General features: G+C 40.4%; 1 protein-coding gene across 1 annotated transcript in view; it reads right to left on the reverse strand.

Annotated features, from left to right (window-relative positions):
* The window catches only part of msraa (methionine sulfoxide reductase Aa), a 31,588-nt gene extending 21,785 nt beyond the window's left edge, over nt 1–9,803 (reverse strand). The window contains exon 1 of the mRNA XM_076083625.1: nt 9,614–9,803. Within this exon, the coding sequence (XP_075939740.1) occupies nt 9,614–9,749 (136 nt within the window). The 5' untranslated portion in view covers nt 9,750–9,803. The remainder of the gene's footprint in view (nt 1–9,613) is intronic.
* Nucleotides 9,804–19,002: the final 9,199 nt, after the last annotated feature.

A 19,002-nucleotide genomic window follows, 5' to 3' on the forward strand; every position in this document is an offset into this window, starting at 1 on the left:
GTGGTGCAACCACAGATAACGACAAAATCTACAATATAAAAAATAAATAGGTCAGTGTTTAACTTATTGTTGTATAGTGACTATACATACATATAAAATACACTGCGTGTTCACATCAGCGTATGAACGCTGAATAAATCATTCTGCAGAGAGTTTCACTACATTTTTTCAGAGGTCAAAGTATATCTTTACGTCATCCTGCACACTGAGCTCACTGAGATGCTGAGTCAGGCTCCTGCGTCACAGGCAACTTACTGGGCTTCTATCTTAACTTGGTGTCCTTCCACTGTGCACCAGAAGCATAACGAATGAGCGTATACACTAGGGGTGGGGGAAAAACTCGATACAGCATAGTATCGCGATATTTTGCGTGCCGATATTGTATCGATACACGGACGCCAAGTATCGATCTTTTATTATATAAAACTATAAAAAATAAAAATAAAAGATTTTTTTTTTCTTTTTTTTTTTTTTTAGAAAAATCAAATCAATTACTCTTTCAGTCCACTAGATGGTGCTGAGTTGTTTTCTGGTGAGGTCAGCAAAGGTCGCAGGTCAGCGTGATTGGTAGGAAGTTGGTCAAAACAAAGAGAGACATCTGGCCTCACAACAGGGTTAAATCTGCCAACAGTAGCCAGGCTCATGGGGAGAGTGCAGCGCATAACTGTCTCTCTGCCCTCGACGTCCACGCATCGCAAGTTATACTGAGTTATATAACTCTTATATCCTACTTATATAAGTTATAGTTCATATACTGAGTCCACACGTTTGCATTTAGTTAAGTTGGACTATGTAGTAATACAAATGGTTCAGTTTGTCAGGTTCATGCAACATTTATGACATTGTTGGTCAGTCTGTCAGCTTGACAATCCTATTTTGCTGCAATAAAAATGAGATGAACAGACTGAAAACTTTATCTTATTAGATAAAACATGTTGACACAGTTTTCCTTTGGGGACATAATTTGAAGTTGAAAAAAGTAATAAATCGCAATAATATCGCAGTATCGTGATAATATCGTATCGTGACCCAAGTATCGTGATAATATCGTATCGCGGGATTTCTGGTGATTCCCACCCCTAGTATACACGGGAGGCGTTCAGGCACATTATTGAGTGTGGGTCACCTGTGTTTGGTAGTAGTGAGAGCCTATCACTGCAGCTACATATGCACAAAAAGACTTGAATCGAAAAGGTATGCTTCGAGACATATCACATATCAGGCAGTGATGGGCGGGGGTATAGGCAGAATATTTATTTTGGTCATTAGCTGACAGTGGCATAACACATATTTACAGCCTTGCATATTTATTGTCCTTTGTTTGTTAATTTATGCTTTTTTCTGTCATTTATTTGGGAACATGGTCCTCAGAAATGTTTGAACAATCAGAAGTGCACCTCAAAAGGTGCTATATGCTGGATTGGGAGCATCTCAGTTGCCTCTCAAATCGTCTCTCAACATGGCGACGGTTGAGAAGCTAACACTGCTAACAGAGCAAAGCATGGCAAAAGTGCCGACAGAGCGAACAGTGCGTCTGTGTCTCAGCAATTCTTTTTATTATGAAGACCAGTATTGTTCTGATCGGGCATCTGTTTGTTTTTAAGAGGTGATTGAATATAAAATTAAACATGAATCAGTTTTTTTATATTTATTTTGAGTTATATTTACATTTTGTATAACTCTGGAATTTAAAAAAATATCTTAATTATCTGTACATTAGTCGTTGGATTAATCCACCAATTGAAAAACTTAATAAGATTAATCAATAAAAAAATAATAATTTTATGACTGATAATCTACATAGACCCAATGACATCATGTATGATGAAAGGCATTTCTCTGAAACAGATATATTCTGCTACAGTATGAATCTGCTGCTCTGTGGGGCTCTAACAAATGCTAACGCTAGCATGCTAACATTCTCACAATGGCTGTTAGTTTGGCAGCTATTTCCACCTCTGCTACCCGTTTCTCTCTCCTTAGTTGCTAGAAATTAAAGACCAAGAGACCAGACCTGGGCCTCACAATGCCCCCAGCCTGGAGAGGAGCTACGGCCTGGCCTGGATGTCCAGGGCTCCCCCTTCTCCTCCCCCCTGGAGCTCCAGACCTGACAGTGATGAATGAAACACTGCAGCTAATGTCTGGCTAGTGGATATTGGAGACACACACACACACACAGAGAAAAGATTGCCTCAACTGCACTGCAATTAAATCTACAAAGTAACCGCCCCCACCCCCCCTCCCCCCGTGGTCTCTCTCTCTCGCTGATTGCCTGGTTTCTTCATCTTCCTCCTGCTCCCCCCTTTCTCATCAGCCTCCCTTTTACATCTCCCTCCTCCACCAATCTCTCTCTCTCTCCATTTATGTCTCCCCGCTACAGCGTTTCCTCCCTCCCTCTATACGAGCCTCTCAATCAGCTACTCTGATTGCCATCATCGTTTTTATTACTGCCCATCATCACGACCATCAGTGTTACCCTCATTGTTCTGCCGCTGACAGACTCGAGGAAGACGCGTCCTTGTTCGGATATTTTTTTGAGGGTTTTATGTTGGAAAAACAAACTCCTTCGTGGGCTTCAATGGGTTTTGGACACAATGGCCAAGGCTGTTGTTAAGGAGATGCTTCCACTTGTGTGTGAATGTGGTGGAGACAACAAACGCGAGCCTCAAAAATGACGAAAGCACATACTGGATTTAGATTGTTGAGGGCAGAGCTTCCACCAGGAAGTTGTTCAGCAGAAGCATCACGCAGACGTTAAAATACACAGCGTTCTCTCTCTATTTGGGTCTGGTCTTTTGAGATGGGGTCCGACTGCCCTCGGGTCTCGTCTTTTAGGTTCTCCACAGGTTCATTCTAGGTCCGATCCCAAATTGTGGCACCCTAAAGACCTCAAACTAACTTCATAACTGTGCTTGACAGGCGGTTCCTCAAATGATGAGGGTTTTCTGTATATTATACCTATATCTGTTTATGTTCTGTGACATTGCAATACGCTTCTTAATATTAATAAAACATCTTTTGATCCTGAAGCATCTAGTAACTAGAAAACAGCCTCTCAATAACAGTAAAAGGCCTTTGCTGTAAGAAACAGCATGATTTCAGAATAAATCTTTTCCAAGAAGTTAAAGATAGAGATATTACTGTATTTAAAAGACACTGAGACCCAATGGATTTTTGATTTTGCGGCTGCAAGATGACGTCGTGCGATACCCCGATACAAGGTCTCTATTGTTCCGGTCCCAGAGGGCGCATGCTGTGAAAACAATATTGATTCATCTCCAAAAATCCTTCTTTATCTTTTAAATGTATGCTTCCTGTTTTGTTCTCATTTCTGTCATCTTCTCTAAACCTTCGAAACACTTGATTGACAGCTGTGTGTGTGTGTGTGCATGTAACTAGAGTGGTGGTCGGGGTAATTGTGTGTGTGTGTGTGAGATCGATCAGTCAGAGCCATTAGCAGTGAGGCAGTGTGTGTGTGTGTAGGAAATAGTACATAATGCACTTAAAAGATGGTGGGCTGACTGGACCCTTTCAGATGTGGAAACTGTAATACTGCCCTGTAATATCTAGAGTGTACGTTCAAGTAATGGCTTTTTGCACTCGCACATGAATGTGCTTTAAGTCTGGACAATGGCGATGCATACTCAAAATGCTCGGGAGATATTTGGCAGACAGGTTTAGTTATATTTAATAAGTGATGGGAGGGGTTGTTTATTGCAGCATGTATACAGGCTTTTATTAACTGCGATACATTTATAATTTGGTATATGTACATTATTATCTCTTGGTTAACTACAGCTACACTGTGTGGAGAACACGTTACTGTTGCTATGTTTAGCGTAAGTAGAAAAAGTACTCAGATCAGTAATAAATCAGTGTAAAAATACTCATAAAGTACTTATGTACTACCTGGAAGCTTAATCCGTAATAATACAGAGTATTTTGTATTAATGATCTAAATCTGCAAATTCAAGTCCAACAAATGTAGTGGAGTAAAAAGTATATGTGGTGGGGTAGAAGTTTAAATTAGCACAGAATGGAACCTCAAAACTGCAAGTACAGTACTTGAGTAAATGTACTTAGTTAGGTTCCACCACTGATGTTTAGTGATAAAAGTCTGCAGCGTTTACATAGAAGGAGAAATTATTCATCACTCAAAACTCAAACTAGATATTTAACATATTTAACGCTGATGAAAATGCAGTGTATGTATGTGGTTTACTTTTCACCTCCACCAGAGTAATAATTACGGCTGCTGTACCAGATTTCTGACTCAACGCAGTATCTTTGCCTCATGTAAATGAGCTGTACTTAAGTAAAGTACAAGTATGTCATAATTGTACTTGGGTATTTCCATTCTGTGCTACTTTATACTACATTTTAGAGGGAAACATTAGACTCTTTATTGCACTACATTTATTCATTATCCACTTGAAATTAGTTAGAAAATGACGGTGTGGTGCCGCACTATACTACAAATCAACCCAGTAGTATTAAAAATATAGCATAAACAAAAACAGAATCATATAATATTCAATGATAATGTAACACTTTGAAATCTGCATAATAAATAAATTACTTTTCATACTTGCTGATAAGACTTTTCTTAAGTTAGATTTAGAATGTACTTGTAGTATTTTCAGACGCTGGTATTACTTATACTTAAGTAAAGGATCTCAATACAACCCCCTTTACTCTGTGGTTGAATCAGGTAAAACGTTGAATTTCTGAGTGACAACACAGTTCAACTCTCAGCCTCGGTCTCTGTCTTGTTTCTCTTCCCCTCCATCTTTTCTTCTCCCTCTCTCCCTCGCTCTAATAGGTCTCCCTCGTCCGCTATGTCGCTCGCATTCTCCCCCTTAAACGCCCGTCATTATGCCCTTCAAGGTTACCGGGCCACCTGCTGATGGACTCGCGTGCGCACACAAACACATTTCATTTGCTGGTTTCCCTGCGCGTTGTCGTGGTAACTGCTGTGACAACGGCAAGATGGATTGAAGAGCGGCTGAACCCGATAACGCTGCGCGGTCGCTTAACGTGTTCGAGAGACGTGATGGACAGACTGATACGGCTTCACGTGGATTTACCTGGTCCCCCGTGTGTCTGATAAACTAGATGAGGACACCAGGAGTACATTACACACACGAGTGATGGTTGAAGTATTCAGATCCTTTACTGAAGTAGAAGTACAAATACCACGATGTAAAAACACTCGGTTAGGAGTATAAGTCCTGCAGTGAAAATGTTACTTAAGGAAAAGAACAATCAGGAAAATGTAATTAAAAGTAAAAGTATGAACGCTGGAAAATGTCCCGTGACTGTTATAATGTATTATAAACAGAGTATTATCACTCATGCATTAATGTAAAAGAAGGATTCTACTGTAGATCTGTTTTAACAATTAACTAATGATTATTTTCATTACGCAGTAATCTGCTTGTTATTTTCTGCATGAATCGATTGTTTGGTTTGTAAAAAAATTCTGAAAATAATGAGAAATGTCGTCACAATTACCCAGAACCTCAAGCGACTCCTTCACAATATTTGTTTTGTCCAACCAACAGCACAAAAGAGAGTCCGCTATGGTGCGCCGCCATGTTTCTACCGTAGCCTAGAATGGACAAACCTAACACTGGCACTAGATAGGGCCATTTGCGCTTTTACATTAGCTGAAGGCCACCGAAATTCTCCTACAAGCTAGGAGGAGGAGTGAGCGGAGGGGGGGGGGGGGGGGGAGTCAGTTGGATGCAATCTGCCACCTTTGAACCACAATTACACTTTGAACCTCATTATTTATGATCCATCTACAATCTCTGATCTTCAGCTGAAAGCTCCAGAACAGCTACTAAACAGACCTCGTGGAGAGATTACAATGTCAACTGCTGTTTCCGAGATCAAGAACAAAACTTTAAAACATTTTTAGCCAACATGGAAGATAACTCAACAAAGAGTAACTTAACACTCACTAAAAATCATGTTGTTGCTAACCTCCAGTGGTTTCACTTTTCACCTTGTTGCAGTGACGTACAGGTGTACCCTAGGACCCCGTAACATCACTGATGAGTGTGGTTACAGCTGTGAGAGCAGCTAAACACTGTTTTTCAGCCTGGTGTTAAGTCATTCCTTCAAGTGGAAATCTGACCATCTAAAAATCAATGACAACTGGGCACACTGGACCTGCTGATACAGACCATGGGATATGATTAAAAGCTCTGGAAATCTGCTAAATGGACCAGTTTGCTTTGTCAAACCACTGTTTCAAAAAAAAGGTAGAGAATGAAAGTTCTGAATCTAAAACCGTCAACCAAGTCAACTGCATCCAGACACCCAACAGGTCAAACAGTATGGAAACACCGGCTTTGGTCTTTAAGTTAAAGGTTTCTGGCCTGACTCGGCCTACTTCCTAACCTCTGGGTCGGTTTCCAGAAAAAAAACAATTTATCCAAAAACACCTGGCTTTAACTCTTATATAAAGATTTTGTGCTTAAATTGATGAAACCATCTTCCCTAAACACCAACTGTAGTCCAGTTGATTTGGTCAAACACATCCAACAAGCATTCATGCACAAACCTCTTGCTTGGCGCGGGGCTGGCCTTCCTCTGCCTGCTGGTAGACTCTTTGAGGTCAAACATACATTCTTATCCGGCTCAGAGACGTCGTTTGGCGCTTCAAAACCTTACCAATGCTTCGTTGCCGTTAAAATTACAGGACTTCTCCGATTGTGTGGTCACGCTGAGCTTTGTCTCCGAAAACTCGTTGGGGTCCGACAGCTCCAATGCAGAATATCGATCAAAAAGAGAAAATCGCTCGTTTTGTTGTTGTTTTTTGGTTTCCATAGCCCTTTTCAGAAGCTAAGTTTTCAGACGTTTGAAAGAACTTTTTCTCTCCCTCGTCTTTTTCGGAGCCGAGGCAGAGCTTGTCCCCATCCACCAACGCAACCGCCGCCGCCGCCGCCACGCCTGGCCATTTCTTGATTTCCTCTGGCGCTGCAGCCCTGAGCCAGACAGACAAAGGAGGGGAAGCCCTGCCAAGTCTCTCCACTGCAGGCATGGCTTCTCCGTTCCTCTCTGCTCCCTCGCTCTTTCTTCGTCGCTCACGATCGTGGCAGCGTTCCCGAGAAGCTTTGGCGACGCTCCAGCATGTCTGCCACTCCGTCTGAACCGTTCCATCCATCCCAATCGTCATTTTTGGCGGTGGACCCCTCCACCCCCACCCCACCCCGCCCTCCTAACCCACAGCCTCCTTCCCCAGTCCGACCCCCTCCGGTCCGAAAAATACTGAGCACACTTTGGGTAAATCGATCCAAACAAAACTCTAAATACTCAAGCCTTTGACTTTCCACTCCTCCCATCTTCCCGTTGTTCTCCATCTCTTGAACGCTGAACCCCAATAGCACCGAGTCAATATCTCCTCCACGCAACCTTTACACTTCCTACTCATTACTGTCATCTTTCTCTTTTTAATGTCAGAGGCTGTTGAGTGTGTGTGTGTGTGTGTGTGTGTGTGTGTGTGTGTGTGTCTTGTGTCTTTTGTTCAGTGCCAGTGCAGATCTATTCATCATGTGCCAAGACTCAGCGCCCTCACTTGTAGTGAAGAGGGGGCAGGTTGGTGCCAAACGCCCCAACTGCCAACTTGGTGCCGCTATCGGTCTGTTTGCAAAAAAAAAAAAAACCTCCCTATCTCACACAGCACACACTTTTGTTTAAGCCATTTACACACTAGAGTAACAATTATGATTTGGAACGATTGAGAAAATGAATAAATGCACGGATTATCAAAGCACTGACAGTCATGAATTGAAGCTGCTTAAATCTGATATTTGATGCTTAATATCCTCATTCAATGTCTTCAATGTTGTGATCTTTATCTTTATAGACTTTCAGTGAAAATAAAATGTGGTGATATGATCATGTCTATATGTGTTCGATCCAAAATATAGATTTTGAGCAAAGTGTAATTAAAAACTAATAAAACAAGATGTAGTACATTTTTGGTTTTATATGTGTTGAGTCTGAGGCAAACTTTTCCAAATTCATGCCATAATTGTTTGATGGAATGAATGGTGAAAGATTTCCATATTTACAACTGGCGGGCGTTCACATCGATGCAGAGTTGGTCGTGTGAGTATTAAAAATACTGTGCATTGACAATATACATTAGAACCATTTCATTTGGGTGTATTTACATTGAACTATGGACTTTGGCTGACATCGGGTGTCCGTATGTTCTGGGATATGGATATAAAAAGGACCTCTCAGTAATGAAGACATGAACGTTGACATGAACGCTGTTTGGACTCCCCCAAAATAATATAATCAATATTGGAAAATATTTATTTTACTCATATCAGTACTGCCCAGCACCACTGCACCTGCAAATATTTGCGAGCCATATAATTCCAAACTTCACAAGCTACCGAGCAGTATGTAAAGTAACTAAATTACCTTTACATTTACCAGCTGCTACATTAAAAAAAAAGTTAATAATTATACTCAAATACTACATTACTCTGAAATGGGTAATTTGGTATTATGGCTATTTTTACTATAAGTATATTTAGATGTTAATACTTTTGTACTTTTACTTGAATAACATTTTGAATGCAAGACTTATAACAAAGTATTTCTACACTGTGGTGTAACTACTTTCTGTGGAGGATCTGAGTACTTCTTTCCACCTCTGTTTAATGACACTAATAACTGCACAGTGTGGGGTCAAAGAGGTGAAAGAGCAAGAACACAGTAAAAAAAACTAAAAGTAGGTGTAACAGACTTAAAAATGTACTTTATTATTTCCTATTTTCGATTTGTAATATTTGAATTTTGTTTGTCATTTAACGATTATATTGAGTATGTGTGAATTTTTATTTTAATGAGCTATTTTTATTTAGCGTTTTATTTTGTTAATGCTTCCTGCGGAAGCGGCGTCTCACCTCTTCTGTACCTCCTAAGCTCCCGTAGTCCAGACTTCCCCTCACAATGGTGTTTCGTACTGTTGAGGGCAAGTTGTGTGGAAGAATGTTGTTTTCTTCGGGAATGGAATTGTTTACGCTACGTAATTTAGTAACTGCTAAGGCGATGACATTATCAAGCTTGTTACGTGCCTTTTTGACTGTTTAAAATATAAGAGCGGATGTACAAAGAGAGAGTGAGACCAGGAAGCAACTAATGTGTGTAATGTGTAATTCTGCAGCGAATAAATGCTGGAAAACTACCCTCTGAGTCGTCTCCTTCAATGCCCATTCCAAGTCTGTTACATATGCACAACCATATATAGGGTTAACTGTCATATATTTACATTAGATGTGGCGATTTTAACAAAGCATGTCAATATCCATGCAGTGGTCATGATGCAAAGAAAACTGATCCTGCGCATGCGCAGTAGTACGGGCAAGTGTTTACCGAACCGATGGCTACATTTAAAGTTTACGCTACTTTCCTTAATACTGTCTTTATAAGGAATGTAGTTCCCTTCGTATAAAGAAGGCAGTACCGCAGACGTTACCGCGAGATAACCAGAACACCAAATAAAATGGCAAATATGCGTTTTGGTTTGTTACATAGAAGTTACACCATTCTTTCTAAAGAAGCTAACGTACAAAAGCTAGCTTACCGGAGACTTTCATGGTGTCGGTCCGGCCGGGAAGTGCTGTCTCTGGAGTCGGCATCTGGGCTTTGGAGCCCATCTCTCCCATGCTACGGTTGACAAAATGACGCCAAACTAGACGGAGCCTGGAGGAGGATACCATTGACCCGGCAGCAGCACGGACACTCCCCTGCTTCACACAGTTAGATAAGCTACATAACAGCGATCTTGCCTAAGGCTTATGAAACGGCAAGGGGCTCACGTGTTACTCAACAATGACCATACAAAAACCGGCAAGCCTAAATGTATCATATTCGCACTTAAAATAGGATGTAAACGTTTGTCTCTCAAGAGACCAAGTTAGATTTGTTACCCCACAAGCACGGACTATAAACAGTAATTATTTGATGAAATGTTTAACTTCCTGCTTTTTCTTCTTCTTCTTTTAACTATCTAATTACAACACGTGTGCGCCGAATTCACCAGACGACTTAGTAATTTGATCAGTTAGTTGATACGTGCACATTGGTTATGTGGAGCGTGTCCAATCAGTAGAAGAACACTAAATTGGTAGAATTATGAATGGAGTTCAGCATTGTTGCAAATCACTCATAGAATGTGCTGCAAAAATAATATCATAGACGTTTTCCAACGGTATTACAGAAAACACAGGCTTGTGAGGTTTATTTCAGTGAAGATGGCCCTCATGACATTGGTGCTACTTGTGGCTGTTTTTAATTGGACTGCTTATTTAATTGGGACAGGTGTTTTTGCTTATGGCCTCACTATCTGCACCTTCTCCCCCCCACTCCACTCTGTTGGTGTCAATTTTACAGTTTTATTAAGCTTAATACTAAATGACAATTACATGACTGTTTGTTATTTTTAGTGGTAGGTTCATGTGCTGATAAGAAAGTCTGGTATGTGGACATGCAGGTTATTTTTACTTCCTTGAAAAAGAAACAAAAAAGTGTTTTGGGTATGGGAGAAAGTATGAAAATCATATTAATAGGAGTTCTTAGAACCAAAGATTCACCTTTTTATTGTGGACTATCAGTTAGAGGCCACTATTCTCTGGCCTATGTAAATGCATTGAGTATTATTATTATTGATATACAAGCATAACTTTTACACACAAAGGCTATTGCACAGTGGTGCAAAGTGGTTTGAACTGTACACACACACGGCAACATGGAAAGGTGGGGCTGTTGTGTCTTAACTTGTGAATTTATCATCATGTTTGATGTAATCGACACCGCGTTTCTCCTGTTTCCTTCTTCCTTGTTGTGATGATGTTTCATAAAAGTCCCTACACATCCGTATAGATACCCATAACCATGATTATCAAACAACTCAGGTAACTGTTACAAATCTTAACATTATTCACGGTGCTTAGATTATTAATGTAGATGTAAATGCAGCAGAAATAAAGCTTAAATCAGGGAATTTCAAACGGTCACACGGATATTAAAACCAAAACGTAACATGAAACATATAGCAGTAATGTATAAATGTAGAGGGGTGTCACGAAAATAAACATTGTAAACATGAGCATCAGTAAAATATGCTGAGTAGAATTATAAAACATGAATAAGCATGAACTGTTGATCAAATATACAAACAGCATAACTTATAAATGAAATGTGTGTGTGTGTGTGTGTGTGTGTGTGTGTGTGTGTGTGTGTGTGTGTGTGTGTGTGTGTGTGTGTGTGTGTGTGTGTGTGTGCAAACTGCACTCACTATCCAGTTTTATTCAGACTAGTAAAGCTGGTTGTTGGTTGGCTGAAGAGAACGAGGCTCCGTCAGATGGAAGCTGCTGATTATTTCATGCTTTGCGGCTGTAGTGGTGCAGTCAAATGAGTGCACGACAGCCCCCCATCAGTCCACTGGCTTCCAGTATACGCTGGGTATAGGAGGGACGGCTGAGGGGGACAGATGACGAGCCGTAAGAACCCACGGAGGAAACGTTGCTCATGTTGGGGGGGGGGGGAAATATACATACATTTCAGCGTCTGATTGTGACGGTGAGAGCCATCTATAATTCAGAAGGATCGTGCACAATTTCACATTCCAGCAAAGAGGACGGGAGAGATGGAGTTTAATGTGTGAGGTGTTCTGGGGGGGAAGTGGTGGAATGCACATGTACATTCACTCAAGTACTGTCCTTAAGCACAATTTTGACATACTCACACGTCACTTGAGTATTTCTATTCTCTGCCACTTTATCCTTCTACTCCATTACATTTATTTGACACTTTGACGCATTTAAATTAAACCCAATCTTCTCATAGACCAAGCAAGAAGACGAAAAAAAGCATTGAGTCCTATATATACACACCATATAGTGATTTTATTTAGATCCAGTTGCTCTGTATAATATGTTGTTTCCTGAATACATTTCAAATTAAACCACCGCATTAACAGCGGTTAAGTACAGTGTCGGATGCTTCGATTGGTTTGCTCAGTGAGGCAGATGCTCTCGCTCTTTCTTTCCTCCCTCCGTCCTCAGGAGAGGATGACAAGCAGAGGGAGGACAGAGCTGGAGCTCCATCTGACTCCCACTCTTCAGAGGACCAGCCCCTCCCCTCCTCTCCCCTCCTCCTTCTCTCCTCTCTCCCTCTGACTGCGCCCAACTTCTCTCCCTCCATCCTTCCATTCGGCTACTGTACCCACCTCCTGACTGCACCCAGCGCACACAAAACCTGATTTCCGAGGGCTTAGGATATCGCTTGGCTCCGGTGATCTTCTGGGTTTGGACTATTCTGTGCTTGAAGAGTTTTTCTGCAGAGAAAAAAAAAAAAAAATCGTGTTTTTTTTCTCAATTCAGCTGCAGAAGAAGGACAGTCCGACCTCCGCATCCCCCGCAACATCCCTCCGCATCCTCAGCATCCCTGCATGGACCTCCAGAGGAGAGCACCGCGGACCGGGCGGCGCACGCAGGTTAAACAGGTTTCAAATCGTCCTATCACCGGGAAAACAGAAGCTCCTGCATCGGTGTGTTTTATGGAGGTCTTAGCTGCATCAAACCTCGGTAAATGTCCGCTGATTGTTACATTTTATTTTTTTTTTTAATTAGAAAGCTGCGCCATTTATCCGGGCACCCTGCCGCTGAAAAGGTACTGTTCGGTTTTTCCATAAAATAGGCTATCTGCAAGGTTTATTCATTTAAATCAATATTTATTATTTTTTAGGCCTTGTGGTTTTTAAACCTCCACCAGCTCCTTTCATCTGCGCTAAATCTGCTCCTGCAGCAGCCGCAGTGTGCTGTCGTGCTCTGCGGAACTTATTATTTATCGCTTTCTGAAATATGAGCAAAAAGGCTGCATGCACACACATGATACAGACCAATTACATAAAATGCATCTGTAATGCAATATATATATACATATACATATATAATAGTAGTATTATGGTGTTTTAATTGTATAAAACATTACAGCCTTTGTATTTATAAGTGTAATGCGTTGGGCCCACATAAATATTTATCATGTTATAATTTGAGTAATTGAAGATATTCTGTGTGTTCGAGTATTGTAGAAATTTTGAACACAGGCTCTGACACGCACGCCCGACCCCCACAAAGGCAGCCCGACCCCCCCCCCCCCCCCTTCCCCCTCCCCCTCCCCTCCGCATTTTAGCCTACATGAGCTATCTGGGTCATTAGGATTTCAGCGGTTAACGAGGCTGCAGATGGGTCCTCTCCTCTGCCGGAGAGCCGTTGAGCAGCACAGACGCTGTTGCTGCTCCATCTGCAGCGACCACATTGAAATAATAGAATTTAACAAAAAAGGCTGCATGGCATGATGTTTCTGGAGCTGACAGGGCTGTGTGCTCATGTGGGATGAGGAGTAGATATCGCAGCAGCAGCAGCAGCTTCCTCCCCTGCAGCTGTGTCATTAATGCAGTGGTGCCTATAAGAACGTGCATTATGGCTGCTGCTGCTGGATAATGGAGGATAATGCTTTAATGGTCCGCAGTGCTGCTTAAAGGATCATACCGGTGGGTTTATTTTTTTATTTATTTTTTAATACTCCATAACACTTTGAATAATTTCCCTCTGCATGCTGCGTTATTTCTGATTTTTCTCCCCCCCACGCATGCATGCTTTTCACACATTTCACTATGAAAATCACTTTGCAGAGACTTCAATCTGTCAATCCATCTCCGATGAACATTATCTCTGCTTTTACAAGAATAAATCAACGAGGGATCGAAGGGGTGACACAGAAAACGATAGATTAGAATTGTATTTTGCTGTTTTTCCTCTGCTCTCACCTCCTTGCTGCTCTGGGAATCCTTCCAATGCAGCAATCTGAGAAGAAAGAAAAACCCCAATTTGGTTGAATCACAGATCAACTTGAACCTGTGAAAAATTAGGTGAGAAGTGGACATTATTATTTCTTTTCAGGGAAAAAAGCCCCCCACCCCAAAAAAAAGGGTCGAGAACCGTGGCCTTGAGTCTCTGCAAATTGATTTTCATACCAGAGTGAGAAATGAATGGAAACCAGAGCGTGGACGGTGCAAAAACACATTCATATGCATATTTTACACATGCAAAATACGTTGCCCTTTTAAGTCATCATAGATAGCATGCATATTTAATCTTTATATAGTCAATAGAGCCGGTTGATATATATATTGTCAGTTCTGTCATTGTCTCGAATCTGTCCCAGCATGTAGCCTGTTTTGTGGAGGTCAGCAGGACACCCATTGATGACATCTACAATCACACTCACACCTATAGACCGTTACAGCATCTAAAAGTCTGCTGAGCTGCTTGTCTGTCTTTGGTCTGCAGCAGAAGCATCTAAATACATAATGTACTCGTCAGTAAAATCACAATATGCAGTATAATCAGCATCAACGTCGTCTTAGATGTTATAGTCGGTGTACTTCTTTCGTGTAGTCAGCATACATGATGTACATCTTTGGTAGGATTAGTCTGTGTGCATTTTATGAGTGCATAGTCATGATGAATAATCAGTGTGGTATTCATCACTTTAGCAAACATTCATGCAAAAATATAACCAATACACACATAACGCAGAAAACACAGGCTGTAAGAGTCCATAAGAGATATTCGAGCTTGATATAGTGACATTCATTTATTATGTTCTTCATAAAAAAATGCATTAAATAGGTTTGGAACATTTCCTCTTTTTTTTTTTTTTTTTTACATAATCTATGTCCCTCTGTGCTTTTGATAGTAAACATAAATAAAGTATGCCATACATGACAACAACAACTTTGAGGTTGAGAAAACGGTTGTGAGGGATACAGAGAAGGAGAAAGAAGCAAACAAAGCCGAGCGAAGCTGAACATATAAAGGGATAAAGTAGGATTGAGCGGTGTTGGGAGAAAAGGGGGATTGAGTGGAATTGGCTGAAGGCAAAAAATGAGTCAAACAGGACAAGGTGATGGGGGGGGGGGGGGAATTATGGGTCATCTCTCCTCGTGTTCACAGCGGACCTTGATTTAAATGTCCATACAATTAAGGCACGCGGTGAATGCCAAGAGAGTGGCCTGGAAATCAACACTGAACTCACTGAGCAGACAGTGTACGACTGCCTCTAGTGCCCACATCGAAGACCCACCATTCTCAGCTGGAATATGAATAAAACCCCAGGAGCTTTTCCAACTCATCAACACATTTCTGGGCTGTTTTGTAACTGAGAATGCGCGTGATGCAGTACCGCTAGTGGCCACTAGGCTGCTCGAAAAACTCCAAAAGATTCTCCAAAAAAAAAAAAAAGTCCCAGCTCCTCTCTTAAAAAAATATAGTGATATTTTTAGTGTATGTAAGAAATTTGGATCTTCACAGTACATATTTTTTTAAAGTGTGTCTTGGAAATTGTGGGAATAATTTTATATTCAAGAAGATATTAAGATTAAGAGATATTTGTGTGCGCACATTTACCTTTAAGTAGCCGTGGAACACTTAAGTGCATTCACTGTGGTACTGTACTTAAGCACACTTTTGGTGTACTTGGACTTAAGTGAGTGTGTCCATTTTAAGCAGCTTTATACTTAAAATAAAGGAAATATTGTACTTTTTACTGCACTAAATTTATGTGGCAGCTTTAGTTACTTTTCAGATTAAAATGTTTACACAAAATTAAGTTAAAATTAGCTCCACCATCACCAGCTACAAAAATGACTAGTGATGTCACAATGATGATAATATTGATTATGAAACATTAGCATTACAATGATGGGGGACATAATTTAACTTTGTTTATGCTAATACTTTTACACTTTTACTTAAGTAACATTTTAAATGTAGTATTTTTACTGGTAACAGTATCTTTAAGCTGTAATACTTCTAAATCCCATCACTGCAGACAGATACTGCACAGAGTGTAAACCCAAAGGAAAATTGCAATAGAAACTTCAGTAGAAACAGTACTGTGCTTGGTTGGCTGATGTCATACCTAATACGTCCAGGAATATAGGACAAAAACTTTATGTACTATTCGTTTGTGATGTGAACAACTATAGTGATCTCTACGGTTTGACATTTTTCTTATTGCACAATAGATTGCCTTTTACAATGAGGCAATCCAGGTGTCATACATGAATCTGGAACTCCATTAGTAACACAAAGCTACTTTTATTCTTATCACTAAGAAATATAAAATCTCTTATTCCCTGTCAAAGCATAAAATGTTGCTTCATTCACCATCGTTGTTCATGTTTCCGCTCGCTTGCATCTCACTTGCATCACCCTCTCCGGATCAGCCTCCCAAATCACAAGAAACCCTCTATTTGTAGTACTTCAAGAGGGGCCAGACTCACAGGACGGTCTGACACGCAGGTCGAGTGGACCTCATCGCTCCGATTCATTTGAGCGCTAAGATGCTAGATCTTAGATTAGCAGCAACACTGGAGCGCAGCTAGAGCTTTAAGGGTAACATAAACATCCTCACCATAGTTCAGTCGCATAAATATAACTTTAAGAAAAGCATGGACAAAACACATTTTTAAAAAGTGAGGATTATGTACAAAACAATGTGTACAGTTTGAGTACAGATGATGATATTCATATTAACAGGTCTACAGGGGGCCTTATACGTAGAATAATGCACGTATAATGTAGAAAATAACACATTCTTCTTCATTGCTTCAGTGCCAGTGAGATGATAAATTCACATGAATCATAATGCAGATGAAGCCAACCAATACTGAGAATAAGAATAAAAGAGTAGATCTAAACGCATAATTGGATTCAGAGGGATATTCTTCACCTTAATTTGTTGAAAAAAGAGTCATGAGTCCAGACGCCTCCTGAGATGATATTCATCACCTTCTTCCTAATACAATAACTGTACTTTAATACGTTCTCCTGTGATAGATGTCTCAGCATGTCTGCAGTAATGTGAGTGTGGATATAAAACACTCATATGTGGGCTGACTTCAGTAAACGGTCTATTCTCAGCTGGAACAGTGTAGGTGAGTATGAGACATGGAGCCAGCAGCACAGCAGCAAATCTCCGGAGTTATCACTTACTAATGCATTTTCCCCAAACACACAGGCTGTTCTATTGATTGCGGATGTACAGTACCTCTGCTGGGAAAGGAGGCGGCTGTATATATATATATATATATATATATATATATATATATGTGTGTATATATGTATATATGTACAACCACAATGAGTGAGTTTAAAAGACAGGGCTTCATTTCGTTTTTTAGATTGTGTTTGAATTCCCAAAAAGATTTTTTGGGAATTTATAAATGAAGTAATGTTGTTGCTGTTTTTATGTTTGACTCAGATGCAATTATTTCCTTCTGTACTGACTTATTTCATTGTATTTGTACTGCAGAAATAAACACAAATAAACACAAATTGAATTTGAGTCTGAATCTTTTTTTTTTTCCCGTAAAGTGTCTTAAAAACCTTCTGTCTATATTTTACATTTATTGGTCATCCCCATAAACCAGTGTGGACATTTAGTCTATTAACTTGATCAAATACGACCTTCCTGTCAGCCTCAGCTGTTTTCTTCTTTTTAGTGCCAATCAGCAGGTGTTAGCATGCTAACATGCTAAACTACGATGGTAAACATGCCAAAATGATACCTGGTAAACACCAGCATGTTAGCGTTTAGCTCAAAGTACAGTGTGACTGAACTGTGCAAATAAGACAGAAAAGCTTTGTTTCACATGCTGTATAAATGATGTAATATTGTAATAAGTTAGTTAATAAAAAGACAACCCCCCCCCCGCCCCAAAATGTTTTGTATATGTCCTAACTGGTATTACTGGTTTTACTTCAATGGTATAGATAACTAAATTGTGGAAATTAAATAAATATCCTGAGTGCACAGATTAGTAATTTCAGGACAGGCTATGTAATTTGAGGAATAAATCAGTGATTTGAGGGAATGATTTATCATTACCTTTCTTACAGGGCTTGATGTAAAGAAATTAGACTTCAAATATCACTTAAAGTCACAATCTGGAAAATCTTCATTCAAATGAAATAATAATTTTAAGTGACTCTGTATTCACGAATGAGGTGACAGAAAGGTGATCGAGCCTATTGCCCACTGAAAGCCGTTGCATTTGCAGGATTACGAACCGGCGGTCTGTGGCGACATTACCGGTGCTCTCTGGGAAGTGAGATCTGAAAACACACACCTGCATTACCATTTATCGCCATAGGTGTCGCCAAAGAAAACAAAACGGACATCTTCGAGATTGCAGCTTTCAGTTTCTTGACGTACTAACAACTGCGTTACCATCTGAGCAAACACCACAAAATGAGCAAACGCGACACAATGAAAAGGGATTAAAACCTGCACTGGCAAAATGCTTGAAAACTATCTTTTATTTAACTTCAATAAACAAAATACATTCCATATCAAAGACACAATAAAGGCATTGCCAGAGATGCCGGCTTCTTAAGCACACACACAGAGAAAAAGCAGTCATTAAATAGTCCCTCTAACTGTCAGTCGAACATATCAAAACATCGTAAACATCTGCTAGAAGCTATTTTGTTCAAATCTGACAGAAAACCTTTGGCTTGTATTCAGCGATGCCATCCTGAGAGGAAGTCCTTCTGATGAGAGGAAAAGATACAGCCGAGTGGAGGAATGTGTTGTCATGGTGACGGCTCAGGATAAAGTGGACGGCGAAAATAAAGTGTGAGCGCAGGAAGTGAGTGGGTTTGTGTGTTCTGTCCTCCTCGTAACGATGACGGGGGGGAAAAAGAGCTCCGTTGTTGCCGAAAAACTATTAAAAACACATAAATGAGCCACACTGTTGCTCTGGGTGACATGTTCCTTCATCACCATGAACACACACTGTAGTTTATTGACTCAGTCCAACATACACCGTCCTGCTGCCCCAAATACTCAACAAATGTGGATTAATCCACCGCTGAAAATAGTCCCCAACAAATGCACGAT

The sequence above is a fragment of the Anarhichas minor genome, unplaced genomic scaffold, assembly GCF_050575085.1.
Source record: "Anarhichas minor isolate MPS153535 unplaced genomic scaffold, ASM5057508v1 ptg000136l, whole genome shotgun sequence".
NCBI classification, from domain to species: Eukaryota; Metazoa; Chordata; class Actinopteri; order Perciformes; family Anarhichadidae; genus Anarhichas; species Anarhichas minor.